Source organism: Gavialis gangeticus, unplaced genomic scaffold, assembly GCF_001723915.1.
Source record: "Gavialis gangeticus isolate Ggan-Ray unplaced genomic scaffold, GavGan_comp1, whole genome shotgun sequence".
NCBI lineage: Eukaryota > Metazoa > Chordata > Crocodylia > Gavialidae > Gavialis > Gavialis gangeticus.
Window position 1 is genome coordinate 217,100,922 of NW_017729032.1, and position 25,546 is coordinate 217,126,467.

At 41.6% G+C, this 25,546-nt stretch overlaps 2 protein-coding genes across 6 annotated transcripts in view; one reads left to right on the forward strand and one right to left on the reverse strand.

The window, feature by feature from the left end:
* Window positions 1–25,546, forward strand: part of GART (phosphoribosylglycinamide formyltransferase, phosphoribosylglycinamide synthetase, phosphoribosylaminoimidazole synthetase) — a 51,788-nt gene that overhangs the window by 23,323 nt on the left and 2,919 nt on the right. For 2 of the 4 annotated variants that reach the window (XM_019524020.1, XM_019524023.1), the window contains exons 7-20: window positions 1,420–1,545; window positions 2,404–2,491; window positions 3,108–3,193; window positions 4,476–4,644; window positions 5,338–5,569; window positions 7,730–7,824; window positions 11,056–11,165; window positions 15,459–15,657; window positions 17,847–18,095; window positions 18,446–18,598; window positions 19,827–20,030; window positions 20,830–20,961; window positions 21,578–21,708; window positions 22,937–23,078. In XM_019524020.1, the coding sequence (XP_019379565.1) occupies window positions 1,420–1,545; window positions 2,404–2,491; window positions 3,108–3,193; window positions 4,476–4,644; window positions 5,338–5,569; window positions 7,730–7,824; window positions 11,056–11,165; window positions 15,459–15,657; window positions 17,847–18,095; window positions 18,446–18,598; window positions 19,827–20,030; window positions 20,830–20,961; window positions 21,578–21,708; window positions 22,937–23,078 (2,116 nt within the window). The remainder of the gene's footprint in view (window positions 1–1,419; window positions 1,546–2,403; window positions 2,492–3,107; window positions 3,194–4,475; window positions 4,645–5,337; window positions 5,570–7,729; window positions 7,825–11,055; window positions 11,166–15,458; window positions 15,658–17,846; window positions 18,096–18,445; window positions 18,599–19,826; window positions 20,031–20,829; window positions 20,962–21,577; window positions 21,709–22,936; window positions 23,079–25,546) is intronic. The other 2 variants (XM_019524022.1, XM_019524021.1) reach the window with 2 other exon arrangements.
* The window catches only part of LOC109302469 (trifunctional purine biosynthetic protein adenosine-3-like), a 63,394-nt gene continuing 61,617 nt past the window's right edge, over window positions 23,770–25,546 (reverse strand). Inside the window, exons 23-24 of one of the 2 annotated variants that reach the window (XR_002098794.1) lie at window positions 24,105–24,247; window positions 23,770–23,874 (exon numbers count right to left, since the gene is read on the reverse strand). Coding sequence is in view for 1 of the 2 variants with exons in the window: in XM_019524001.1 (XP_019379546.1) it covers window positions 24,243–24,247 (5 nt within the window). In the remaining variant the exon portion in view is untranslated. Of the gene's footprint in view, window positions 24,248–25,546 lie in introns of both variants that reach the window. The other variant, XM_019524001.1, reaches the window with a different exon arrangement.

Here is a 25,546-nt window from a genome sequence, read left to right on the forward strand (position 1 = left end):
CATCAGTGATGACTGGCAGAGTCCCTAGAAAGGGAAGGAGGGATGAGGGGACAGCCACTATCTTGTCTGCTGCCTTTTGTGTCACCCCACCAGCCACAGCCTTAACCTCCCAGCATTTTATTTTTATCAAATGTTTTTGTTGATTTCATGGACAATCCCAGATTTAGTCTGGGACTGTTTATACCATTGCTCCTATCTATGATATAAGAACACAAGAAAGGACTTGCTTTTTGATAATATTGAGAAAGGAAAGATGGTTCTTGACTTGCTTGTCGAAAGTAAAGCCTCTCTCGTGGCTGAGTACAATTTTGAAGGGGCTGATGGTAGACGTTTTATGTTTTATTTCCCTACCTACCTCATAATGGAATTATGAGGTGTTCTTGCAAACAGTATTTGCCATTACCCAAGCAAAGAAATTATCAACGTGTTATTGCACATAAAAGCATATAGGCATACATTTATCTGTAATTTGAATGTAAATTTATTTCTGTCACAGGGAAAGAAAAATAATGCAAATATCTACTACTTTTGATATTTCTACAGTGGAGTATTCCAACTATTTTTGTGCCTCCTTTGTGCCATTTTTGCTATTTTTACAAAATAATTTGTATATGATAGTGCTACAGTCCCAGTGAGGAAGACAACCACTAAAAGTATCTGGTTTTTCTTATATTCCTATGGGGAATTAAGTTTATTAAACTAACCTTTAAATCAGTAACTGTAGGTGCAGACAGAAGTGCAGCCTCCAGCTGTAACTTGGAATGATTTCTGCAAAGCGCTCTGAGTTACAGCATTACCCCGGACCAAACAGAAGTTCATTGCTGGTTCCAGAGGGGAGGAGAATCTGCAGGCTGGAAGCCTGCATCCAGGTTCCCATAGCAACAGCCACAGCTCTTTGACACTGCTCCCTGTTTTCAGAATGGGAGAGGGGAAAGGCAGTGGAGGGAGTTTGTTCTTGAGGCTCCCCAGCTGGTGCTGAAGGGTAGGGTAGGGTGGGTGAATTGGAGCCCCCCCATCTCAGGGGAGCTCCAGTACATCTGCCCTATCCTCCACGGGACTGGGGAGGGGTCAGAAAAACCTCCAGACTGAACTCCCTCTGCTCCCTTTCCCCCCTCCCATTCTGAAAACAGTGACAGGCTGGGAGCTCCCAGACACAAGTTACAAAAGAGCTACATTTTGAAACATCTGATATCTCCTGCAATCAGTGGATTGGCCATTTTTTAAGCTGTCTGCAGCCTTGCACTTGTGTTTGGGCACAGGTATAGACTGCCTTCTGTGGCCAGATCAGGCAAAAAGCGTCACTTCTGTCTGCACCCTAAAAGGCTTGCTTGGGACCTCATTTGGGTCCTAATTTCACCAAGTCTGATATCACTAGTTTGTCATACACATTCAGCTTTGGTTATTTGTTTTGCCTTACAGTGCTTGTGCTTCACTGATGGCATAACAGTTGCCCCTATGCCACCAGCCCAGGACCACAAACGGTTAATGGATGGAGATGAGGGTCCAAACACTGGAGGGATGGGAGCTTATTCCCCAGCACCACAGGTAAAATGTGATAATAGGTGGCTGTGTGGATAGATCTAATAACTGAAAACTTATGTATATTCTTTGTTGCATTGTGGCAAACAGGAATGAAGAGAAAAGACTTGTTACAGATGGGGAGGGGGCAGATGCAAGGAGTTGTGCTTCACTGAGCTTCACTTATTAACTTGTCTCTCTGAAGAGTAGGGCATTCTTACTTAACTACACTTTCATTGTGAAGGTGGAAGCCTACATTTTATTTTGCATTAACCTTCAGTGCTGTAAAGTCCTGGTTACCAGTGCCAGCTGGTTGAAGACACATTATCTCTTGCCTGAGTGAGTTAGAATGATTAACCTATGCCATATCTTATGATTTTTGTCTCTGTTTGGCAAGTAGCTGTTATTTGCAGAAGGGGTTAGTTTACTTCCTGTTGATTCATGTTGTCTTCTATTGTTTTTTTTCATTTTATAAATAGATAACAAGCCACTATGTAGCTACTTTGAGTGTATTTGGTACAACTTGGTCAGTAATGGCCACTATGATGCTTTTTAGTTTGATTTGTCTTGTGCTTCATGCACTTACGCATATGCTTAACTTTATGAAAACAAGCAGTTCCAATGAAGTCAATGGGATTACTTGCATGTGTCAACTTAAGCACATGTGTAATTGTTTGTAGGATTGCAACACTCAGTCAATAGTGCAATAAGCTCTTTGCAAAGAGATAAAAAGATAGCAAGTTTCTCTTGTTAAAACATGTATTGAACTGGGAAAGATACCTGCAGTTTCTTCGCATCTCGTCAGTTATACAGAAAAGTACACGCTGCTAGGTAAAATAATACATTAATTCTTAAAAGTACTTATTTCTAATCATATTTTATTAGATTTCCAAAGACTTACTCCTGAAAATAAGAGATACTATTCTTCAGAGAACAGTGGATGGGATGAAAAAAGAAGGAGTTCCATATACTGGTAAGTGAAAACTTTCTCTTATGTGATTCTTGTTAGTTGTTTAGTATCTTGAACAACTCTTACCCCCTCCTCTGTACTCTGCTCTTTCACTAAAGAATTAAACTTTCCCTGAAGTTATTGGTAATATTTTGATTACCTTCTTTGGAACTAGGTTTGATTCTAGTGGCTTTGATCCAAAGCCCTTTGAAATCAGGGAGTATCCCTCCATTTCTGGTTACAGAGCACCCCAAGTAAGCTGGAAGATAATAACAGAATAACATTTTAAAAATAGTCTGCAAAATTGTGTAAAGTTATATGCAACTAACATTAAGAGTAAATTATGCAGAGATGCAGATCATAGCATTTCTGATTAGCTAAACGTAGGTCAGGTAGTCGAATGCTTTTGTTTTCTTATTTGTACTCAAGTGATTGCATTATCAGATACAGATAATTGGAGATAACATTTTAGCAGATTTTTTTTAAATTTGGGAAAAATATTTGAAATCAAGGTATACTAGAGCAGCACTCTCAATAAATGTTACATTATAAATAGGTTTAAAACAAATGACCTTTACAGTCACCTAAATGACTTTTAATTATTCCCTTTTCTTCCCTTCTATTCTGTTCTTTATTTTAGGTGTGCTCTATGCTGGATTGATGCTTACTAGGGATGGGCCTAAGGTTTTAGAGTTTAACTGCAGGTTTGGTGACCCAGAATGTCAGGTGAGTCACTAGAATTAAATATAGTTTAGTGTAATGGGGAGCAAAGCCATACTTTCATCTGGGTTTCTTCATTTATTTCATTCTTAAGTAAAGGGATTTTAACTGAACACCTAATACTTAATTATTAGCTTGGCATTCTGGGGGGCGGAGGGTGTAGAATGGTTTATTTCCGCCATATAGTTTATTTGTTTTGAAATTAGAGGCTAATGATCTTCTGTACTAATGATGTATTCCTTGCCAACGAATTTTCAGTGCTGTACAGAGGTTCTGTGAAATTGATAATGTTCCAGATCTGAGCAACTTCTAATCTAGAGAAAACAACAGTGCTTTAAATTTGGTGTATCATGGTGTATCATGGCTGTCTAGATAGCAGTCCATGGGTTGCATGCAACTTGCAAGTAGTTAAACAGTTAAGCTATGGCCCATGAATCCCTGTCACCTTTATCTCCTTGGTTCCCCACAGGTCCAAGCACTGCTTCCCCCCATACCCTCCCTTCCCTACACTTCACTGCCAACCTTCATTGCCTGCTTCTGCTAGGGCTTCACATTTTCTCCCCTCTCTGCTGTTTCTACTATCACCAGCTCCTACCTGGGCCACTGCTTCCCCCAGCTCCTACTTACCTGTGTGCCTTGTAGGAGGAATGGCCTGTGGCACCTTGTGAATCAGAATTTGGACAGGCCCTGTGTATCTTATTCACTTATGTATATAACTTTGGGTGTAGACATTGTGTAAATTGGCATTGCCTAAAAAATATACCCTTAAGTGAGATTTAAATGATATCATAGGTTACAATTTTAGCGGGATACTATTAAGTTAAAAATGACATTAGGACAGATTGTGATCCTTCTGTTTCCACTGGTGAGAAAATACAAAAGAATTTTTATTAGCTTTACCCTAATAATATACTGATGTACAAAGTCACAAACCTAGCCTATTTTAAAAGCAGATGTTTTTTACATTAAAATTTGCTTTTAAGTTTATCAAGGGTGATAGTTTACTTGCATTTTACTCAACGTGGAGGACAAAAATAGACTATCTACACTTTTGCTCAAGTTCTAATTCAAATTAATTGTCAATTACTGGATCTTGTGTAAAATGTTTGAGTGGTAAACTCTTGCAGGAATGTTTATTTAGCAGTCTGTGGTAACTGGATTCTCTTTAGAAGTTGTGGAAATTTCTCTATTAGAGTTTAGTTTGATAAAAGTAATGTTCTGGAAAAGCATACATTTGGGAATTGATTCATCTTGGCAGTCTTTTATCTTTGTTGTCTACATTTTGTAGGTAATTCTTCCACTACTGAAAAGTGATTTGTATGAAGTCATGCAGGCAACAATCAATACAGAATTGTCTAGTTCCATGCCTGTTTGGTTTGAAGACAGTGCAGCTGTGACTGTGGTCATGGCTAGTGAAGGTTATCCAGGAACTTATGCCAAGGGCTTGGAAATAACAGGTAAAGACAAGAGTGGCAACCATTTCCTGTTGGCACTCAGGAAATAAGAGAGGCTTATTTCTTGTTGTGCCTTTCAGAGATTAATCCATGTATCGCAAAGTTTTAGAAACTTCACAATTTATTATTCTGTTTGAGCAAAAGACAAGTAGATTTCAAGAGAGCACCATAGTTTTCTTTAGGTAAACAGAATGCCTCTCTTAAAATTCGGATAAGGGCGAGGAGTTTAAAATCCACTGCTGCGTGACAATCATTGTGCCCACAGTCTAAGCATTTCCTAATTCCTGCATCTTTATGGTCTGTTTTCCTAAAGATGATTTCTTCTGCAAGATGGTATGTATAAAACACAAGAGGGTAGTACTTTACTTATCATAGACCACTGTTAGAATTTTGGTCACTTTGGATCTTAATTAGGAGTACAGCAAAATACAGTGCTATTGAATTTAAATGCTGTAAACATGTTTAAATGCCCCATTATTTGTCCCTGGGCATTGAGCTAAAATTTTGTTTCTATAAACGTTAGTTTTCTTTGCAGTAAACAGAGAAATTACATAGGGCTAATACAACTAATCATGCTTCTGGATTGGGGCATCCAGGCACCACCAGAGCACAAATAATTAATTATGATTAACATTTCTATTTCAGAATGATTTAAGTGACTAGTTCTTCACATTTTATATTTGAAAAAAATGACAGGTCTTTCTAAGGCTAAAGAGCTAGGGCTGGAAGTGTTCCATGCAGGCACGGCAATAAAGGATGGCAAGGTAGTGACTAATGGCGGAAGAGTCCTTACAGTAACAGCTATTAAGGAAGATCTGATGTCAGCACTGGAGGAAGCCAACAAAGGAGTAGCAACCATACAGTTCAAAGGCGCCGTTTATAGAAAAGACATTGGTTATCGGGCCATTGCTTTCCTCAGACATTCCAGGTATATATCTGGAGGCAGTGCCTCAATCTGATTTGTAATAATTATTGCTACCTCAAGTGATCAAAAGGCATTACTACTAGCTCAAGCAATCACTTAAATTGGAGTTCCCTAGTTCTTAATGCACAGAAGTTTCAATTTGCCCTACCTTCTTTTTTCCCCAGTTAATTGAAAGTATTTTAACTTTTGATAGCAAAATGTTTTGCAAAGAATAAGAGCCTGTATTAGTAAGACAGTTGGTTTTACTGCCAGTGTACAGCTTCACTGATTAGTATATTGTAAAGCGATTCCTGTATAATTAATAAACTAAGTAAATGAAAAAAGGTGTTGGTATGTAGTCTTATTTATACTGGTAGCAGAGTACAGCATGTGAAAAGTTATGTAAAAATATATAATTATATTTTTACTATAGTGTGTATATCAAATATTGATATCAGAAGAAAGACAAAACTAAGGTGTGATCTTTTAAAGCACAGACTTGTAGTGGGGGTGGACAGAGAAGGGATATGAAGGCAGTTTTGATGATCCCTAGCAAGTATAACAGCCCTTTGTGCTGGCCATTAATGGCCCCAAGTAGAAAAGACCCTCAGGAAGTTGTACTTTTTGTTGGACTTCAGACAGCTTCAAGTATTGGGAGAAGACACTGGTGATCTGTCAAACACCTTTATGCCTCTGGGCCTTGAATTAAGGACAGCTCAGAAGGAATGAGGAAAGTGCAGCATTTTTATTTTGGAGTTGAATCTGCCGGGTGCTGAGGCTTAGGTTCCCATGGAGACATTCCCATAAGGCACTGGCCACCTCTTAAGGAGCATTTTCTTGATGTTTTCCTTTAATGATAAAACCAGAATACTTTTATGAAACTGAAATGGTCTCTTCTCTATATAAAGCAGCTGCTGGGCATATATTCAAGCTGAAAGTATGTTCAACTCAGATCCTTAGATCAGTGGTTCTCAACCTTTTTAGATTTGGCACACATCTCAATAGTTTTGAGGAAACTCCTCCTGATAAACTCAAGGCACCCCTGAGAAAATAGTAGCTTTTAGTTTTCACTCTTTTTTTTTTTTTTTAATTATAGAAAAATAATACAGCAATTCTTGTGTTGCAGAAAACTGTAAAAGACCCATAGGTCAGAATGTCTTTTGAACTATGGATTCCTCTGCAAAATATCTGGGCTTATCTTGTGAATCATGTTTGTACACATAACAATGCTAATATCATGTGGCACTCTGTAACACCCTTGAAAGGATCTCAAAGCACCTTGGTTGAGAATCACTGCCCTAGATCAAGTCTAGTCCCCTGTTATTGTAGGAAACCATATCCTATAAACCAATTGGGCACCATTTTATAATGAATTTTGTTGTCCCATTGTGGGTTTGAGCAGAAATACATGCGTGTAACTTAGTTGTGTGATTTGTTTTTTTTAATAGAACCTTTTTTTTCCACCAGAAGACAGTCTTTCTGAAACCAGCCTTCACGTGTTGTGTAAAACTTAATACTTGTTTTGGCTCTTTTCTAATTCCTCCATACCCTTTCAGCCTAGGAACAGTTATTCCTCAATTGAAGTCAAATAGATTTTGCCACAATTGAGCATTAAAATTACAGTGACCACCCCAAACAAACCAGAAAGTTCCCCTTTTGTTTGAATAGTTTACTAAATGGTGTCTTGGAAAATGGATATTATTTATATAATTCAGTTTTAGTTTATTTTTTAAAGGTTTCTAATGTTCTTCTTTGGAGGTGTTCTGAGTACTTGTGCATGTGTTGTATTTGTTTCTTAATATCTGACTTGGTAGTCAGTAGGTCTATGATCTGCTCTTGGAGGCTGTCCTCAAGATGACTGGGAGGGTTCACAAACTCCTTTCAAGTTAAGAGGCATTATTTCTTCAACACACCTGCTCTCTTTCTTCTGTCATATGTGTGACATTAGTCTCAAAACAACAGTACAGTGTATCAACTTTGAATCTGGGCTGACAGGTTTGAGTTAGCTGACATCATAATTACTGTATATATAAAGATGATGTGACTAGAAAACTCAATGTGTGTAATAGGATCAAGATTGGAGTCTTTATAATTAATCCCCATAAGCACTTCAATGTTGTAGGAAAGTAACATAAAGCCAGTATATTTGTGCAATTATTAATTGGTTCATTTAACAATTTTTAGAGGCTTGACTTACAAAAACAGCGGGGTAGACATCGCAGCTGGCAATACTTTGGTTCAGAAAATTAAACCCTTAGCAGCAGCCACCTCAAGGTCAGGTAAGATTTATACCCTAATTCCTGTTATACTCATCTATTGGCAATGGTTTGACCCTAAGAATAAAGCTAATGCATATTTTTTATGCTCTAAATTGAAAATCCAAGATTAAACAAATGCCCTAGATACATTTAAAATCTAGAAAGCCCTAGGGATACAAAATTGCTTCTCAAAATAATACTGCAGAAAATATTGCCTGAAAACCAACCCCTTTGAAAATGCTGCTTCTGTCTCCCCCTGCACTCAGGAGCTCTCAGGGTGCCCATACAATGCCAAGGAGTATGACCTAAATTTAATATACATCAGCAAAAATCGCACCACCTACTGGTATTTTTGATTAAATACATTATCAGAGCATGTGCAAAATGAACTATGCATAAATAAATGTTTTGGAGGTCAGTGGGATTTTTTTTTTAACCGAAAATGTAAAGCTACCCATTGGAGAAACAAAGGTATTTTTGGTGATATCCTTTATTGAACCAACTATATAGCTGAGAGCAGTGTTACAGAAACTTTTTGGCACAGAGTGCCCTTCCTGAGGGCTGTGCCTGAGGAAGGGCAATTTGTGCCCAAAAGCTTGTCTAACATCTCTCTGAACTCTACAGTTGGTTCAGTAAAAAATATCACCAAAAAAACTCTTGCTTCTTTCATTTGCTTGACTGCCATTGCTTACAGCAATACTCCAATCCTACTAGCCATGCATAAGAAGTAGAATTGCTTCAGTTATGTATACAAGAGACCCATGTATACCTCAGATAAAACATTTACCAGGTCCACCTCTCATTTCTTCATTCTGGTCCTAAACTTGCCTTGCTAAGCAAGTCAGTGGCTGTTATACAATAAAGTCTGGGACTGCAATGGATATTTACTAAAAAGAAAATAAAATTCACTTTTATTGAATTTGCATATAATATGCTTCTAATTTCAAATGTTCCTATTTTTTTTAGCTGTATTCTTTTCATGATCAGAATTTTGCCAGTCTAATTTTTTTTTAAATATATGATAAAAAATGTAATAGCCAAATATCTTCTTGGTCATACTAATATACTCCAGATAGGAAAAGTGTAGAACAGGCATCATGCATCAATGGAAAAGTATCATATTAGCAGCTTCCCAAAAAAGGATTGGGTTTCAGATTTTAACAACTCCTTAATCTACTTTTAACAAACTTAAGGTATGAGAAGAGTTGAATATTCTACAGTAATTTTATTGAATGTGTAATTGCAAGGCTCTGATTGATAAGCCTGATGTAGTTTTCAGAAAATAAATTCTAAGAGGCCTGGGAACTCTGCTTCAAGGCCTCATCGCAACAAAGCACTGAGCATACGTATAACTGTCCCATTGTGGGACTTGATCACCAGGGATCCTGGTTTTCTCTGATTTAAAACAATCCCCAATTTTTGGTTTAAAAAAAAAGTAACCCCAAATACACATTTTTCTGTGATTTTTTTAAATGAAACACCACTAATATAAACATATGTATATAGTGGTGTTTCATTCGTATTTCTGCATTTGGAGAACTTGTAGGAATGGTACCTGAGTGACTACATATAAGCGGCTGTACAAGGTGGTGAACAGTCAAGATGAAAGCATAATTTAGAAATCTGTATTTTTGCTTATTGCAGTATTCTCCTATGTTTCTTAATCCTATAAGGTGTGACCTAGCTTGGCAGAGACTAAGGCCCCTGACAGACTGTAATTTAAAGGTGTGATGGGATCTGATGTGGGATCCCAACAATTGCATTTCCTGCCATACCACATGTGCATGTGGGATTCAACATCAGAGCCCATCACACTATATTAGGGAGCCCAATCCCAGGCTCCCCCTGCACCAGTGAGTAGCAGGCTTGGCTCCCTAAACTCCCCCGTTTGGGAACCCCTATCAGCTCATTGGTTCTCCCAGCTGTGGGAGCACATGGAGTCTTGAAAGGCCCCAGTGTGCCGCAGAGGAGTACAGGAGCATTGGCCACATTTTCGATTAAAGGCATAATAGGAACCAGCCACAAAGTTATTACCAGGCATCGTGGTTTACTGTTCACTGCGGTAAAATGCAGTTTCTCATTCAAAGGAGAAAAATGCAGATTTTCTCCTTTAAAGAAGAAAAACACAGGAAACAGTGGGTTTCCCCTTGTAGGCTGGCAGAGTTCCAGGAGGGCAGCATGCCAGGGAGCCCCTAGCCTGCAGTGGGTAGCCTGTATTCACCCCTCCCCCATGGGCTCCACTCTGTCTGTGCTGCCCATGGGGTAGGGGAAGCTGGGCTCCATACTCTGCTCTAGCTGCAGCAGCCGCCAGCACCTTCCACAGGTGGCAGCTGGGGCTCAGGTGCTGTTGAGGGGGTGGGGAGGAGGCTGTGGGCCTGTATCCCTGGCCCTGTAGCCCTGGCAGCTGGGGGTCCCCTCCAGCAGGGCTGGGGAGGGGGCCTGTGGGTGAGGAGGGCAGAGCACCAGCAGGGCCAGAGGGCTGTGGCTTGGGAGTGAGAGGCAATGGCATGGGCAGGGCACCAGCATATCAGGGCTGGCAGTGCTACAAAGTAGTGGAGGGAGAGCTGCAGCTGGACCTGCATCCTGGTGAGTGAAGGGGGCAAGTGGAGCTATAATTTTCCATGATAAAAGATCCCTAAATCAAACGTTAAAATGTATAGGTATTTAGAATTTATTTTATTATAGTCATTGAGGCACTGGTAGGCTTCCAAATTCCTTTAAAATTGTAAATATATCAATAAAACATTGTGTTCAACTGATAACTATATGTATAGTGGTGTTTCATTTTAATTGTGGGAAAATGCAGATTTGGGGGGGTTTAATCAGAGAATTTGAAATTGTGTCTGCCCCCCCCCCCCAATTTAAATCAGAGATTTTGCCATTTTTAACCAGAGAAAACCTGGATGCCTGTTTATTACACATATTTTGTGTAATAACTTTGTGGCTTATTCCTCATTTTATCATTCCATTAATTGAATGAACATGTGGCCAGGTCACTACTTAAGATGTGATTAACCAGTTAATCACATTTTAAGCATAATATCTGTCTGGGGCCTTGAGAGTCTACTGAAGGTGGGTTAGATGTCCAAGGTGTGGGGGAGAGGGGAGAGAGTGTCTCCTGATTATTTCTGATGATTAAAGATCAGTGTTCATGGGGTCAGAGGGATCTCATTGCGGAGAGGAGGAATCTTGAAGGATCTCCTAGGAATCAAAGTTTAATTCACTTATCTTTTCTCCTCTTCTGGTTGGCAGGTTGCAATGCAGAACTTGGAGGATTTGCTGGTCTCTTTGACTTGAAAGCAGCTGGCTATGAAGATCCTATCTTGGTATCTGGAACTGATGGCGTTGGAACAAAGCTCAAGGTAATCTGAAACCCCTGTGAAGCAAAACATGTCCATATCAGTGCTGAGGTTATTAATAAAGGAGAGCTTAATGTCCTGGAAGAGACATGTTAAGATTTAAAAAAAAAGAAAGCAAAAAATGAAAAGAAAGACCCCAGCCTTTTCTGATCTCAGCAAGATCTTTAACTACATGTCTAACTCCAAGACCATAAATGTCCTACCGAAGTTAGGTACTACTCATGCATAAAATCAGGCACACACTTAAACTCCCTGCTGAACCAGAGCCCCTACATCCACCACACAGAGTCCGGGCATAGAGAACAATCAAAAGATTACACCAGTGGTTCTCAAACTTTTTAGACTCAGTGCACCCCTTGTGGGACTCAGTAGTCCTGCATAAGTTTTATGAATTGAGCAATGCTTACCTCCTTGCAGAGGGGTTGGGGCAGGGGTGGGCAAAGTATGGTCCACAGGCCGGATCTGGCCTGCCAGCTCACTGGATCCGGCCTGCAAGCAGGCACCCACCAGTTAATTGCATGTGGTCCTGCCGACGGCTCCCCTTGCTGTGTTCTGCATGAGGCCGAGTCCCACCTGCTCGTGCCTGGGGCAGCCCATGCTGCACTTCTGTCCTCCCCTGCCAGAGGGCACCAGCTGCAGCCAGCAGGCACAGCTTCCGGGCAGGGCTGCTGCTACCCAGGAAACTACTGGGCTGCCCTGGCTTCTAGCAACTCCTCCTCTTGTCCCTACTGCAGTGCCCTTGGGCAGGAGGTAGGGAGGGGAAGCTGCAGCACTGAGGGAAGTGGGGCTCTGCCTGCAGCTTGTTTTGGTCCTGCTCATGCGTGGCTGGGTGGGGGAGTGTGTAGATGGAGGAGGGTGGGTGAAGGAGCTCCACTGCTCACAAAGCCCTGCTGGGCAGGCACAAGACAGGCAGGTGAGATGGGAGGAGCAGCAGTAGCAGGAGCCATTGTGGGCTTGGTTGAGCCCTGCTGGGCAGGCATGGGACAGGCAGGTCGTGTGGGTGTGCAGCAGGAGCCAGTGTGAGTTTGGTGCAGCCCTGCCGGGCAAGTGCGAGTGCCAGGCTTGGCTCCCTGTCCTCCCTCCCTTCTCCTAGGGGCTTCTCTGGATGCCTGCTGGCAGCAGCTGCTTTCCCTGCCTTTGCAGTGTGCTGTGAGCCAGGCAGGCAGCGCTAATCTCCCTCCCCTTCTCCCTACCTGTGAAGGGACTAGGTTCAGCAAATGTCACAAAAAGCCCTATTGCCATACCCACATCCCCCCACACACCCCAACCACACATCCCACACCTCCACACACACACCTCTACACCCCCCCCACACACACCCAACAGTCCTACAGCCCCCCCACTCCCACACACACATCCACACTCCATGCACACACCTCCCACACCCCCCACCTGCACCATACCCATACTCCCCCAATCACCCACACACCCTCCATATAGCCTCCTACCCCATCACACACAATATACAAACAGCACCCTCCCCCTCACACCCAAGGGATAATTCTTGGGAAAGGGGAGAGACTTCTGGTGGAAAGGGTCGGGGTTAGGGGTGGGATTTCCAGTCACAAGATGGCAGCCAGGGGACAAGGCACTGGTCAAGGGGTGGAGTTACTCTTGCAGGACTCAGCCCTTGATGCCTTCCCAAAACTTGTTAAGCGTCCCTCCAGCCAAAATAATTGCCCACCCTTGGGTTAGGGGAAAAGCCAAGCACCAATGAGCCTGAGCCTGCCATTTTCTGCTTCTCTCTCACACCTGGCTTATCTCCTCACATGGCACTCTTCAAAGGATCTCCCAGCACCTTGGCTGAGAACTGTTGGATTACAGTGGTTGTTGGGTATTTGTGCACTGTGGGCCATTTGCCTTGTTCTCTTCTTTCCCCACCTCAAGAAATTTGTGTACTCCCCAGTCATAAAACAGAACAGTCTCCCTAATCAGATCAGAATTGTGGAACAATGCTAATTTATTGGAGCTGAGGAGCTGACTCATAGTGTTGTATTTAACATCCTTGTCCAAAACAGCAGAATAATAAAGATTTAATGCAGGGCAGCATGAATTGCGGTTCCCCCTCTGCCATTCTGTTTTCCTGTTCAGACTCTAAAACAGTGGTTCTTAACCTTTTTGGACTTGAGGCAACCCATCATAATTTTTGTGAATTGATTGACACCCAGTCTCAAAATCGAATCTATGCATCACAGTTCTTACCTCCTTGCAGAGGGGCCAGGTAGTGGGAGTGGGGGATCATTCAAGCAGGCACAAGCCTGAGCCTGTGCTTATCTACTTAGTTTATCTGCTTATCTCTTCTCACATCTTGCTTATCTTCCTGCATCCTGCAAAGGATCTGGTGGCACCTAGATCTCAACTGGCACCCTGCTTGAGAATCACTGCTTTAGAAGCTGAGCTCTTGCTAAAGAGGCTGATTCTGCTACCTGCATTCTCCAAATTCCTGTTAAGCCCATTGGGAGCTGCAAGGCAACATGACTGACTTGCTCCAAATTTGAATGCTCTCCAAAAATTATACAGCAGTCCATTTTTATACATTTTGTATGGAGGTATCAGCAATTGGAAAAATGAAGGTAGGCAGTATTAAAACTAAAAGGTTATACTGAGGTGAACTTTAACCCTTAGAGTCTCTCCACTTTAAAGTGACACCAAAATCTACTTTTCAGCTTAATCAGAAGCCATGTTTTGCACACTCTACCTCCATTATGCAACTACGTAATCTTAACTGTCCCTTGTTCCCCTTTTCCAGTGATTAAAGTAGATTGAAGGAAGAAGGAAAGCTCTTGCTAAGGCAGAGCTGTGTGGGAGTACTTTGTAGCTAAGCCAGAAGTAGGAAATTAATGCCCCTCTGCTGTTAGAAAAGGAAAGGAGGCTGCTTGTCTTACCTCTTCATTTGATGTTCTTAATCTTGTTATATCCCCTGGTGCACGTTATCCCCTATTTTGCCCTGCAAAATCTGCAATTGGGAGCCCTTTCTTATTCTGTGTTTGTTGAAGTGGCTAGCATGGAGGGAGGAAGGCAGTTCTGACTAGGCCTTTTTTAAAAATGATCCAGTTTAATCAATCTAACTTTGAATTTAGTCCATCACTTATTTTCTTTAGGAAATAGGGGATAGTTTTCTCAGACTTGTGGTTCTTGAGAATCAAAATGTTGTGAAGACCCTGCTAGTTCCCACTGACTTCCATCTGGTTTACTAAAGCCTACCCATGTCACTGGGAAACATCATGAACATGGATTTTAGACTCCCATTGCCAAAATGTTAAGGGGCTGCAAGTATTTAATAATTCCTAGCATCAGGCTCAGTGTTGCTATCTCTGCCATTTTATTGCAAATTTCATGGTATTGGATGTTTTAAGTAACAGTCTAACTCCTGGAAGTGGGTGATTACAAGAGAATCTTGGCTTTTATTTAAAAAAAATATGTAGTCTTTATGAGTCAGTCAGCGTGACCACGGTAACATAACTGTCGTCTTTTTTTAAATGCTTATTTCTCTAAAATCTTTTGATTTTTTTTTAAAAAGATAATCTCATTATTTTCAGAGTTGACAGTATTGCAATATTGACAATCTGCAATATCCAGGTTCTTGACTATTATTTACGCACCAAATTTTAACCACAAAAATTCAGTAATTTGGATGTTTATTGGTTTTCCTGAATTTCTTCCCCTGAAATATGGGGATAATTATATTTTGCATCCTCGTTGAGATGTTGTGACACTTAACTTATCCATTGGCAAAGCACTACGAAATCCCTTGAAAGGTGCTAAAAATGTGAAGGGTACTATTTTTAAAGTCAATCTGTTATCTACAGTATCTTCATTCTCAGCCCCTAAAAGGTTTCTGTCATTTCTTAGTGTGTTGCCCCTGCTCAACCTAGTGAAGCATATTGGTACTTAAAATCCTTATTGGAAAAGCTGATTGGTCATATTCTCATTTTAGTTGCTAAATTGCAGTTTTGACGGCTGAACAATTCTTTTCTATTATTATTTTACCATGTAAGGAACTGTCATAGCCACAGGCATGTTAGACTACTGTAAATGGGAGGGGAAATATTCATAGACTCTCTGTGTTGACATGTGACTCATATAATAAAAAGTGTGAGATTTTTATGTCCTGTCTCATGTCAGTGAGAGCTAGGAGAGCATACGCTCTCATTTGAAAGGAATTGGCTGTTTTTGATGGTTTTCAGAAAGTGTCCATATGAACATGGACTTTTGTTGCCTTCATTTGCAGCATCTTGGTGCTTGTGCTTGATTTCTGGAATCTCATAAACTGGTTCTCTCACTCCGTTGTTGCAGATTGCACAGGTGTGTAAGAAACATGACACCATCGGTCAAGACTTGGTTGCCATGTGTGTCAATGACATCCTGGCTCAGGGAGCAGAGCCCCTCTTCTTCCTCGACTATTTTGCCTGTGGTAAACTTGATGTTGAAGTGGCTCAAGCTGTCATAGCAGGAATAGCTGAGGCTTGTAAAAAGGCAGGATGCGCTCTCTTAGGTAGGAGCACTCCCTTCCTTTGCAGGAATTTGAAAATCAGTTTGCTGCTCATTTTCAAAACTGATGCTCAATGTGTTGTGTTCATTCTGTCTTGAAAGGTCTCATATGTAAAGAAAAAGATTACTTGCCTTTGTCTTACTAAAAGAGGCTCTACCTACCGTCTTGGCAGATGGTATTGGATTACAAATACTATCAAGAGCTCAGTAATCTGCTTTTAATAATTTTCTTTTAATTTCACTGTATAAAAATAAAGGCTACATAACATCCTTATGTGCCAAGAGTATATGGATTTGAATTCTTCTTATGTTCCTGATCTCTTTCACATGCGTTGGAGAGGTTGGCGTGGGGGGGGCAGAGGATGACATTTTATTCCAGTTTAGTTTAGGATATCCAGGTTTTCAGAAAATAAATTTAATACAAGTGTGGCAGGGCACTGTTGGTGCCTGCCACTTTAAGGGCCCGGCCAAGCAGCCAGCAGGTGCTTGATTGCAGCAGCCATTTAAGATCCCTGGCTGCCTATATAAACAGATCAGTTCACTGCTGGCAGGCAGGCAGTAACATAGCCTGGCTGCAAGGCTGCTTGGAACATCCTGGAGGTAAGGGAGGCGCTGTAAGGGATGGCTAGGAGGCTCTTGGTCCTGGGCATGACCTAAAACTGCACCCTGCCAGGAGTGGGTGGCCTGGTGGGGCTCTCAGTGGTGCAGGAGCCCTCAGGAAATGCCAGGCCAGTTATCACCATGGTGAAAAGCGGGTTGGGGCACCTTAATAACCCCAGCTCCCACAACTGGGTGGGTTACCCCCTAGTAGGGGCCAGATGGCGGACCCAGGAGAAAGAGTGGGGCTAAAGGCTCAGGGGCCTGATATAGACTCCCCTCGACTGGTCAATGCTAGGGCCAGGTCCAGAACATGCAAAAGGGCCAGGGGCCCACCATGAGGGAGCTGGGGGCCTGGGGTTCTGACTGGCTGTGGAGGTGAGGCCAGGACCTGTGTGGCCAAAGGTCCCAGGGGGACCAGGCCCGAGAGGGGAAATAGTTTCAGGGAGCTAGGGAGCCTGAATGAAAGCGGGGTAGGCCGCCTGAATGCAGGGATCTTAGAGGGGTCCTGATTGGAGGATTCTGGGGCCTGTGAGATTAACATCTGTGGATGCCATCTGTGAGGCTTGGGCTGCAGATGGTGCCCCCTGGCATCAGGGCAAGAATGGGCAGCCTCCTGCCTGATTAAGATCATTAACTAACAACAAGGCATGGCAGGTGAGAAGGTGGGCCGTTGGTAGATCGGCCCCGAGAAGGCCCCCTGTTACACCAAGATATTAAGGTCTAAATGTAATCATTTTCCTATTTTAACGTCATAACATACTAGGTGATGTATTTTATTAACAAATAATGAATGCATTCTATTTTTAATGTTTAAACATTAATAAAAGTATTACATTGGTTCAATTTAATCTTGTGACCATTTTATAATATAACCTTTAAAAGTCACTCAACTCAAATTCTCTGTAACAAAATAAAACAAACCAAAACGTCAAAAAACACCCCCCACCATCTTTTAATTAAAAAATTGTTCTATATAAGTCTGTACTTCAGAAAAGTAGTTGCATATAGGCTTATATTTTAAAACAGAGAAATCATAGAATTGTTTTCACCCTTAGTTTTTTCATGGACCTTGAAAAGTAATTATCTTTCTCCTACAGCTGAAAAATTAATTACAGTGTTTCAGTGCAAACTTATTTGCATAAGAATTTGGGATAGTCGTTTTTACTGGTGTGAACAAGGAGCAGACAGATCCTCACATTCAAATCCACATAGAAACACCCTGAAGGAAAAATCAGGAACAAAACTAGGTGTATAGTGCTTGCAGTTAACCTGGGGTAGCCATTTTGCAGATGCACTACTCTACTACCCTCACCTCTGCCACCTAGTGGCCAGACACACCTACTGCATGCAACTACTGTCTTCGTTGCACTTCGTCCATTGCAGACTGCAGCATAACTTATATTGGTACGCTACAGTATAACAATAAATATATTGTTATAAGCAAGCTCTAAAACATGCATTGTTGTTTTTTTGTGTTTTCAGCTTTGTTGTTTCATTTTAAAATATTCTTATTTTCACCAGGTTGGAAACATTTCGATCAATAATCACAATGTCTTTCCGACCCCTTTTTTCCCCCTATCTTGTTCCCCACAGGGGGTGAGACTGCTGAAATGCCTGGGATGTATTTGCCTGGAGAGTACGACCTTGCTGGCTTTGCAGTGGGTGCAGTGGAACGAGGACAGATGCTCCCTCAGCTGGAGAGAATTACTGATGGGGATGCAGTCATTGGAATAGCTTCCTCTGGGGTTCACAGCAATGGGTTTAGCCTTGTCAGAAAGATTGTAGAAAAGTCATCTTTAGATTTCTCCTCTCCAGTCAGTGGCTCTGGTGACCAGACTTTAGGTAGTGTCTTTACTTTAAATATCTCTTCTCCATATCTATCAGAATGTCATAAAGTTTCCAAACAGCTTTTTCAAGGAATTCTTTAATGGCTTTACTACTACATGAACATGCCCTTCTCTGCCTTCTTCCTTTAAATAACTGTTGAAACAATTTAGGCTGAGGAGCAGATGAGTCAATACAGTAGTGTGTTCTACAAGAGGAAGATAATGTGTTTTTTCTTTCCTCTTCAGTGTACTCTGTAATACAGTTGTTGTCCATCAGCGTCCAGGAAAGGAATGTTTTACGTCTTCCTTAATTTCTTTAAATTAACACTGCTGTAATCTCTCTTGTTTCTTCTTTTATATCTGAAGGAGAGCTACTGTTAACCCCAACTAAGATCTACAGTAAGACACTGTTGCACGTTCTTCGTTTGGAGCATGTTAAGGCCTATGCCCACATAACTGGAGGGGGTTTGCTGGAAAACATCCCTCGAATCCTCCCAGCCTCTTTGGGTGTTGTTTTAGGTAAGAAATATAAGGACAGTACATAAATCTAATAAACAAATCGATTTGAATGGATATGAAAGTATCTTGGCATGCTACAAAAGGTAGTGACTTGCTGACTTAAGCCTGTGCCCTATTTAAAATATGGTTTATTTTTTCTAATTAGATCTTTATGAGTTGCTCCTTCCAAGTACTTTGTGGCCTTAAGATTGCAGTCTTTCCTCCCTTAAACTTGCTTCCCTTGGTCATGTTTTAGATAGGATTTATTTGTCTAAGGAACCCCTATCAAATCAGAAAAAATAATTTAAAGGCAACCCAAAGTGATTAGCTACCATTTTGTGACATGTAAGATCAGCAGATCCTGAGCAAAATATATGAGGTATTTGATTTGCTATATAGTGCAGTTAGCAGATCACAAGCAGAGAGTATGCACCAAGTACTTTTGGTGCCTTTTAGACTTTTGGTGCTAGTTCTAACTCCTCACATCTCAAAGTGTTTTATGTTTGTTAAATAACCTTCACAACCACCTCACTGGCAGGTTTGAAAAAATCTAGGCACAGAAAGGCTAAGTGACCTGCACAGGACCTCACAAGCCAGAATCCAATTTTACTTTGTGTCTAAATGGGAGTTTTTCAGTCATGTCACTGCAGTTTTTTGGCAGTTGCACGCAGTTTGGACAGTTGAGTTCCCTGTGTGGATCACTGGTGTCCAAACAGCTACTGTGCGTGTGCAAGTAGGCTGTGCTCTGGCTCCATATGCATGTTCTGAGCACAGCCCCACAAAGTTCAAGAGGAGGAAAAGGACTTGTACAGCAGCACAGCTCTGTTTGCTTCAGATGGGGGCAGGGGTGTTACCTTTCAAATTCAAAAGTGCCCATCTCTCACTTCATGTGTTCTCTACAACCAAGCTGTCATTCTTCCAAGACAGGATGTTTCAGAAGCAAAAACAGCTTCTGAAATACCTAGAGAGCCTGTACTTAATTACTAGGTCTGGGTTGCAGCTAAGTAACATAATTTCTTTCTTTCATTCCATGGGCTAAACTACATTTCTTAATACCCCTAGTCCCTGTTGCCTGAGAAACGTGAACTGGACTTGAATCCTGCTTTGTGCCTGGCAGCAAAAATTAGTGGGCCTTACATTGCCACTGAACTAACCATTCTGCATCTGTGCTAAATAATCTATGCTAAATAATTTCTACATTTTATGTTTTTATTTTTTTAAAGCAATTTACAGTTTCAACTATTTTCAGATGCTCGTAGCTGGAAGATGCCTGAAATTTTTTCCTGGCTTCATAACGAGGGGAATCTTTCAGAAGAAGAGATGGCTCGAACATTTAACTGCGGCATTGGTGCCATCTTGGTGGTACAGAAGGAGATGGTTCAGCAAGTTTTAAAAGATGTACAGAGACATGAGGAAGCCTGGGTGATTGGAAGAGTTGTCTCCGTATGCACAGGTTATAGGGGTTTCATTTACCTAAAACCTATGGAGCTCAGTTCCCTCATGTATACCTCCCCGTATAAATTGGTGTGACTTTACTGAGATTACCAGAAGATACTATACAGCATTTGCTGTACTGACATGCTGAAAGAATAATCCCAAAGGCCAGCATGGACATGGGTCTTTTGGGAAAAGACAAGCATGGACATGCAGTATCTGCAGCACCACACATTGCACATGCAGGCATTCCCCGCATTGCTGTCTTGCAGCACAGGGGATTTTTTTGGCTCCGGTAAATCTTGGGGTCAAAAAAACCTACACCCCCAAAAAAACAGACCAGCACACATGGCAGCAGTGCATGCTGCACAAAACCAGAGCCTGGCCTACTGGAGCCACACTCTGGCTGCCAGCCAGGCTCGCAGCTGCAGGAGTGCTGTGGCTGCATCTCCTCAAGGCCCCTAAGACCCAGGTAAAGCTGCTGGGCCCAGCACAGTTGCTGGGCCCAGCCTCCCCTACACCACCTAGGGTAACCTGCTGTGCACCAGAGCAGATGTGGCACAGGTGTTCCCTGAGGACAAGTAGCAGCAGTGCAAAGTGTGGCACTATTTGTCCCCAGGGAAACAAACATCCATGCTCGTCTGGATGAGGCAAAAGACTCCAATTGCAGTGTATAGAAAATGTGCTTAGCAGTGTTTGATAAACGATCTTTAGAAGTTATGAGAAGCTGCTACTCTAATTTTCAGAAGAACTGAATGCCGTTTAAGATCTACATACTTGTTTTGTTTACATATAACTTTTTTCTCTTTTGAATTAAGACTCTGCCTGTGTTAAGGTCAATCATCTGATGCAGGCCCTACAAGCAAACAGGTCATTGTCTTTGCACAGCCATATCCAAGGCAAAATGCAAACAAACAAAGTGAAGGTTGCTGTCCTCATCTCTGGAACAGGTGAGATCTTTGCATTCCACCCTAGGAGACAGACAGCTGCTGAAAAAGGCAAATGGGCTTGATCCAGAACCCTTTGGAGTTCCTGCTAGTCTTTCCATAGACTTGGGTGGGCATGCCATCAGACAGGGAAGATGGGTTTTGGCTTAGGCCCTTTTGAATCAGCTACAGTGTAATTTTATGCTGCCAACTGGTTGTGAAGTGCACCTCTGCCACTTCTGTCTACCCACTTTTGTAAGTCATCAGCTTCAGATGATCAGTCACCACTCTGCATCATCACAGCGACTGCAACGTTATCTTTTCAAACAGAGACCAACATTTCCTTCTTTATTCTGTAGACACGACAGGCAGACCTACAGTTTATAACCATTCTCACTCATAAGAAATGCGCTAATGTTCATACACCTCCACAGAGTGTGTGTTAGGCAAATCATCATTTCATTGCTTACCAAACCCTTCCAATCCAGTACTTACTAAGTCAGTAGGGGTCTTTTCACTGAGCTTCAGAGGGCTTTAGATTAGGCCCCACCTGCACTTACTTATTATTAAACCTTGGCAGAATGTCATGTATTCATTCTCCAGAAATGCAGAGTCTGCATTATTTATTCTTGTTTTTTAGGAACAAACCTTGAAGCCCTGATAACCAGCACAAAGAAGCCCACCAGCTATGCACAAATAGTCCTTGTTATTTCAAACAAAGCAGGGGTGGAAGGGTTGAGAAAAGCTGAAAGAGCTGGTATTGCTACAAAAGTAAGCAGCTTTTCATCTTTTTTATTTGATTTTACTCATTCTTACTGCAGTAGAGGAAAATAAAATGTATAGGGCAGAAGCCTGGCTTGAACACAGGATGGAAAGCCAGGAATGCCAGAGTTCTACTACTGGCTCTGCACTGAGAGAGGACTCTGCCATTGGGCAAATGATTTGTCTTTTTCTGTGTCCATTCTCTCTTTGTATAAAATGGAGATGACACTATTTCCCCATCTTCTGTTTCATAGGAGTTAGTTGTATTAGTTACAGTAGATATCAAGAAGCGCCTGCCATAGTAATGGCTGCAAAACATTTAAAATGTTAAACTCTTCACCATACACACAACTTCTAAAAACCTCCATCTTGCGAGCTGAAAGTTTCCATGGTTCACCTATCCTGCAATGATTATTTTCTTTAGTTTGAACCAAGGCCTTTCTGATGTTTCTAAGATCAGTGCTGCTGAAAAAAATACATTATCTTTCACAGACTATCAAAAATGGCTGCAATTTAATATTTAGTATGGAGATAGTTATTTTAGGTTAGTGAATGTGTTTTGTTTGCAAAAAATATATATTTAACATAAATTATGAACAATTAAAATGTATGTACTGAGCAGGCTCTGTGTGTTATTTTCCTGAAGTTTACAGAGGCTAGATCAAGTGCAACAGAGATGACGGAGTTTCAACAAGGGGCACTGTTCAGGCCCCAGGTATTAATTCAAACCCAAACTGCATTCCCTCCTCTGTCTGTGGTCCCCATTTTCTGTTGACTTCCACTGTCCAGTCATGTGGACCAGTGCAATGCAGCTATAAAATGCTTTTTTACCATTGCTTTTCACTGATATGAATGACTGCATATGATAGAGTAATGGAGAATCAGGCCCAATGCAGATTTAGCCATTATCTTTAATGGAAGCAGTATCTAACCCTTCAAGATAGGGTGATCACAATTGTGATTCTGGATGATGGTAAAATATAATGGCCTCAACTAAAACTGGAACTCCATTGTATGGGTGCAGTTACATTTAAATAGTAACAGACAATTCCGTCATGAGGAGGAAACTAGATGATGCACGATAGATGAAAGGTCTTGCCAACAGTGATGCATTTCTAAAGTGCCCATCCTTGTAGAACCCAAGTTAGCCAGACTTTGTGTTTGACTAGAATGCAGAGTTTAATTGTTTTGACAGTAAAGTAAATTCATGTCTGTGTTTCGCTCTTAACTATTGCAGGTTATTGACCATAAACTGTATGCAAGTCGCACAGAATTTGATAATGCAGTTGATAAAGTTCTTGAAGAATTTTCAGTTGAACTGATCTGTCTTGCAGGATTTATGCGAATTTTATCTGGTCCTTTTGTCAAAAAGTGGGACGGTAGGCATGTTCTTTTAATATACACTTACAAATACAACAAAACATTACAAATGTGACCAGCATTGAATTTAGCAAGTCAAAAGCAAATAGATGTTGGTCAGTTCATAGAAATCTAAGTACATTGTTAGCTATTTGCTATATTTTTAAAAGGTTATAACACTGCTGGAGGTTTGAAGGGAGAATTCTCTCCCTAAAATATGTGTAACTTGAGTAGCTTATTTGTGGAGGAGGTGGCTGGGGGCTGAGAAACTTCTGAATGCCTTAATGGTACTTCAGTTAATGACAGCAGTAATAGTTGTATTCCATTAGCTAGACAACTAGACATTCAGTTAAGAAAGTGAAGATACATAAAGGGATTTGCTTAAAGCTTGAGGCTGCAGCATTTATTGAAATAACTTAAATTGCAAGACCATCCGATAAATGCTCTAGTCTTTAATAACTGTAATAAGATGTGAAAGCACATACTTTGTGCCCTGGATACCAAAATGATTTGAGCCCATATCTGAGCTCTCCAACCAAATGATACTGGGGAGGGACATGTTTTATCCGTGGATTGGCTTGATGATAATGTCTTCCCCCCAGGCCAGCATAGCACCATGACTTCCCTTAGCCTCACCTCTTCCCAAACCCAGGCCCAAGTTTGAAGTAAGACACTTCTACAACTGACTTCTATTTTAAACAGGGCAACTACCTGTGTGCTGCTCTTTAAACTCACACTTCCATTGGTCCCATTGTACCAGTCAGCCACTCTCTGGGACACACTCTTCAGCCTTAGCTGCAGGTACTACAAGAAAAGCTAAAAAGGAAAAGTTAGAATAGGACCAAGATAACCATGGGTTTGTCAAGAAGCCAGGGTTTTCTCACCTCTCAGAGATACATGAGAGAAGGGGAGGAGCTAGCACCTTTCCCAAGTTAATCTTTGCATTTTGACTTTGCATTTTGGGTTTCTGTATGGTAGGGGTGGAGTAGATAACCCATTTCTGTGCAGAGGGTATTAGAGAGAAATCCCTCTCACACTGAAATTACTTGGCAAAAAAACCCAAGTCCATTTCTGTTGGTTCAAGGAGCAAAGTGCTCTGTGCTGTTTCTGTTTTCTCTGAATGTCTGCTGGACTTCATTCACAGTTCTGTGCATTAGTAAGCCTTCATATTTACATGCTGCATTTTAATCTGAAAGATTCGGAAGCATCTGTGTCAGTCTTAATGCAGACTGAGCAATGTGCACTGCAGTCGTCAACAAAAATATGACCTTGGTCAGTGTGGCACATAAGAACAGATTAATCTAAGCTGGTATTTTTGCCCAAACCCAACCGGCCTATTCTGTTTCTGCTGCTTCTGATGTCCTCAATGCTTTTAGCTTCTCCTTTGGTAGCGCTAGTATTTTGGAGCAATAAGCCCTGGAGTTTATTCATGTACACTGATTGCATGTGGTAGACGCACCCTGTGTGTTTTGTTTCAGACCAACTGGGACGATCAGTTTTTTGCTCCCCAGCACGCTGTCTGAACGTGCACCCAGGAGCAAATAATTCCAGAGCAATTAGCTCTCGAGTTTATTCATGTGCAGCACGTGGAGTCTAGCTGAAGCAGCCTTGGCTGGTATAGGACCCCAGGGGTCAGCCTGGGGACCAGCCTCAGTGTGCTGTGGAGGGACTGGCTGGGCCATGAAGGTGCTTTAATGCAGGGCTAGTCAGCAGGCAGCCCTAATACTGAAGCACCCCCATGCCCTGGCCAGCTGGGTCAGCATCTACATGTGCGCTGTTGCACAAAAAAACTCTGCAGCAGGGTAGGACTTGTAAATGTAAGTCCTACCCTGCATTGGAGTTTATAGAGGTGCATGTGTAGACACTGAGATGTTTATTGTGCAGTTAATTGGTCAACTGCAATTAGTAAACATTTTCTGTAGAGGCAGCCACAGAGGTGGAGATAGAGAGTAGAATTCAGTGTGACACTCTCCTGTTTCATGTAGGGCCTTGGAATGTTGGCCATGAATCTTATCAGAAAGGATAAGTAAAGAGCAGCTTCCTGTAATGCAGCTTCAGAGGAAATAAGGGGATGCAGGCGCAAGTGACATGTCCTTTTCAGTGTATTGTTTTTGGTGTTTTGTTTGCTCAAGGAAGAAGCAGTGTGTTGCTGGTGTAGTGATACTGAAGAAAAGCCTTATTTGAACAAAGCAAACTAGAGATGTTATTGATTTTTTTTTTTATGCCATAAATCTCTACCACACTCCACCTTTTGTTTTTGCATTCATGAATTTTGGGGTTTTTACTTATCTTTTACCATTCTTGCACATTTTCCATGCACATTTTAATTGGTGTGCTGCTACACCAACAGGAGTTAGCCCAGAAGCTCACTGTATGGCAGTTGGTGTAGCACACAAGTTACACAGAAGTAGCATAGCATGTAGTGCTGCATATAGCCACCAGGAGATAAGATGCTCAGTGGTCATAAATGGTCTAAAAGGCTGTTGTG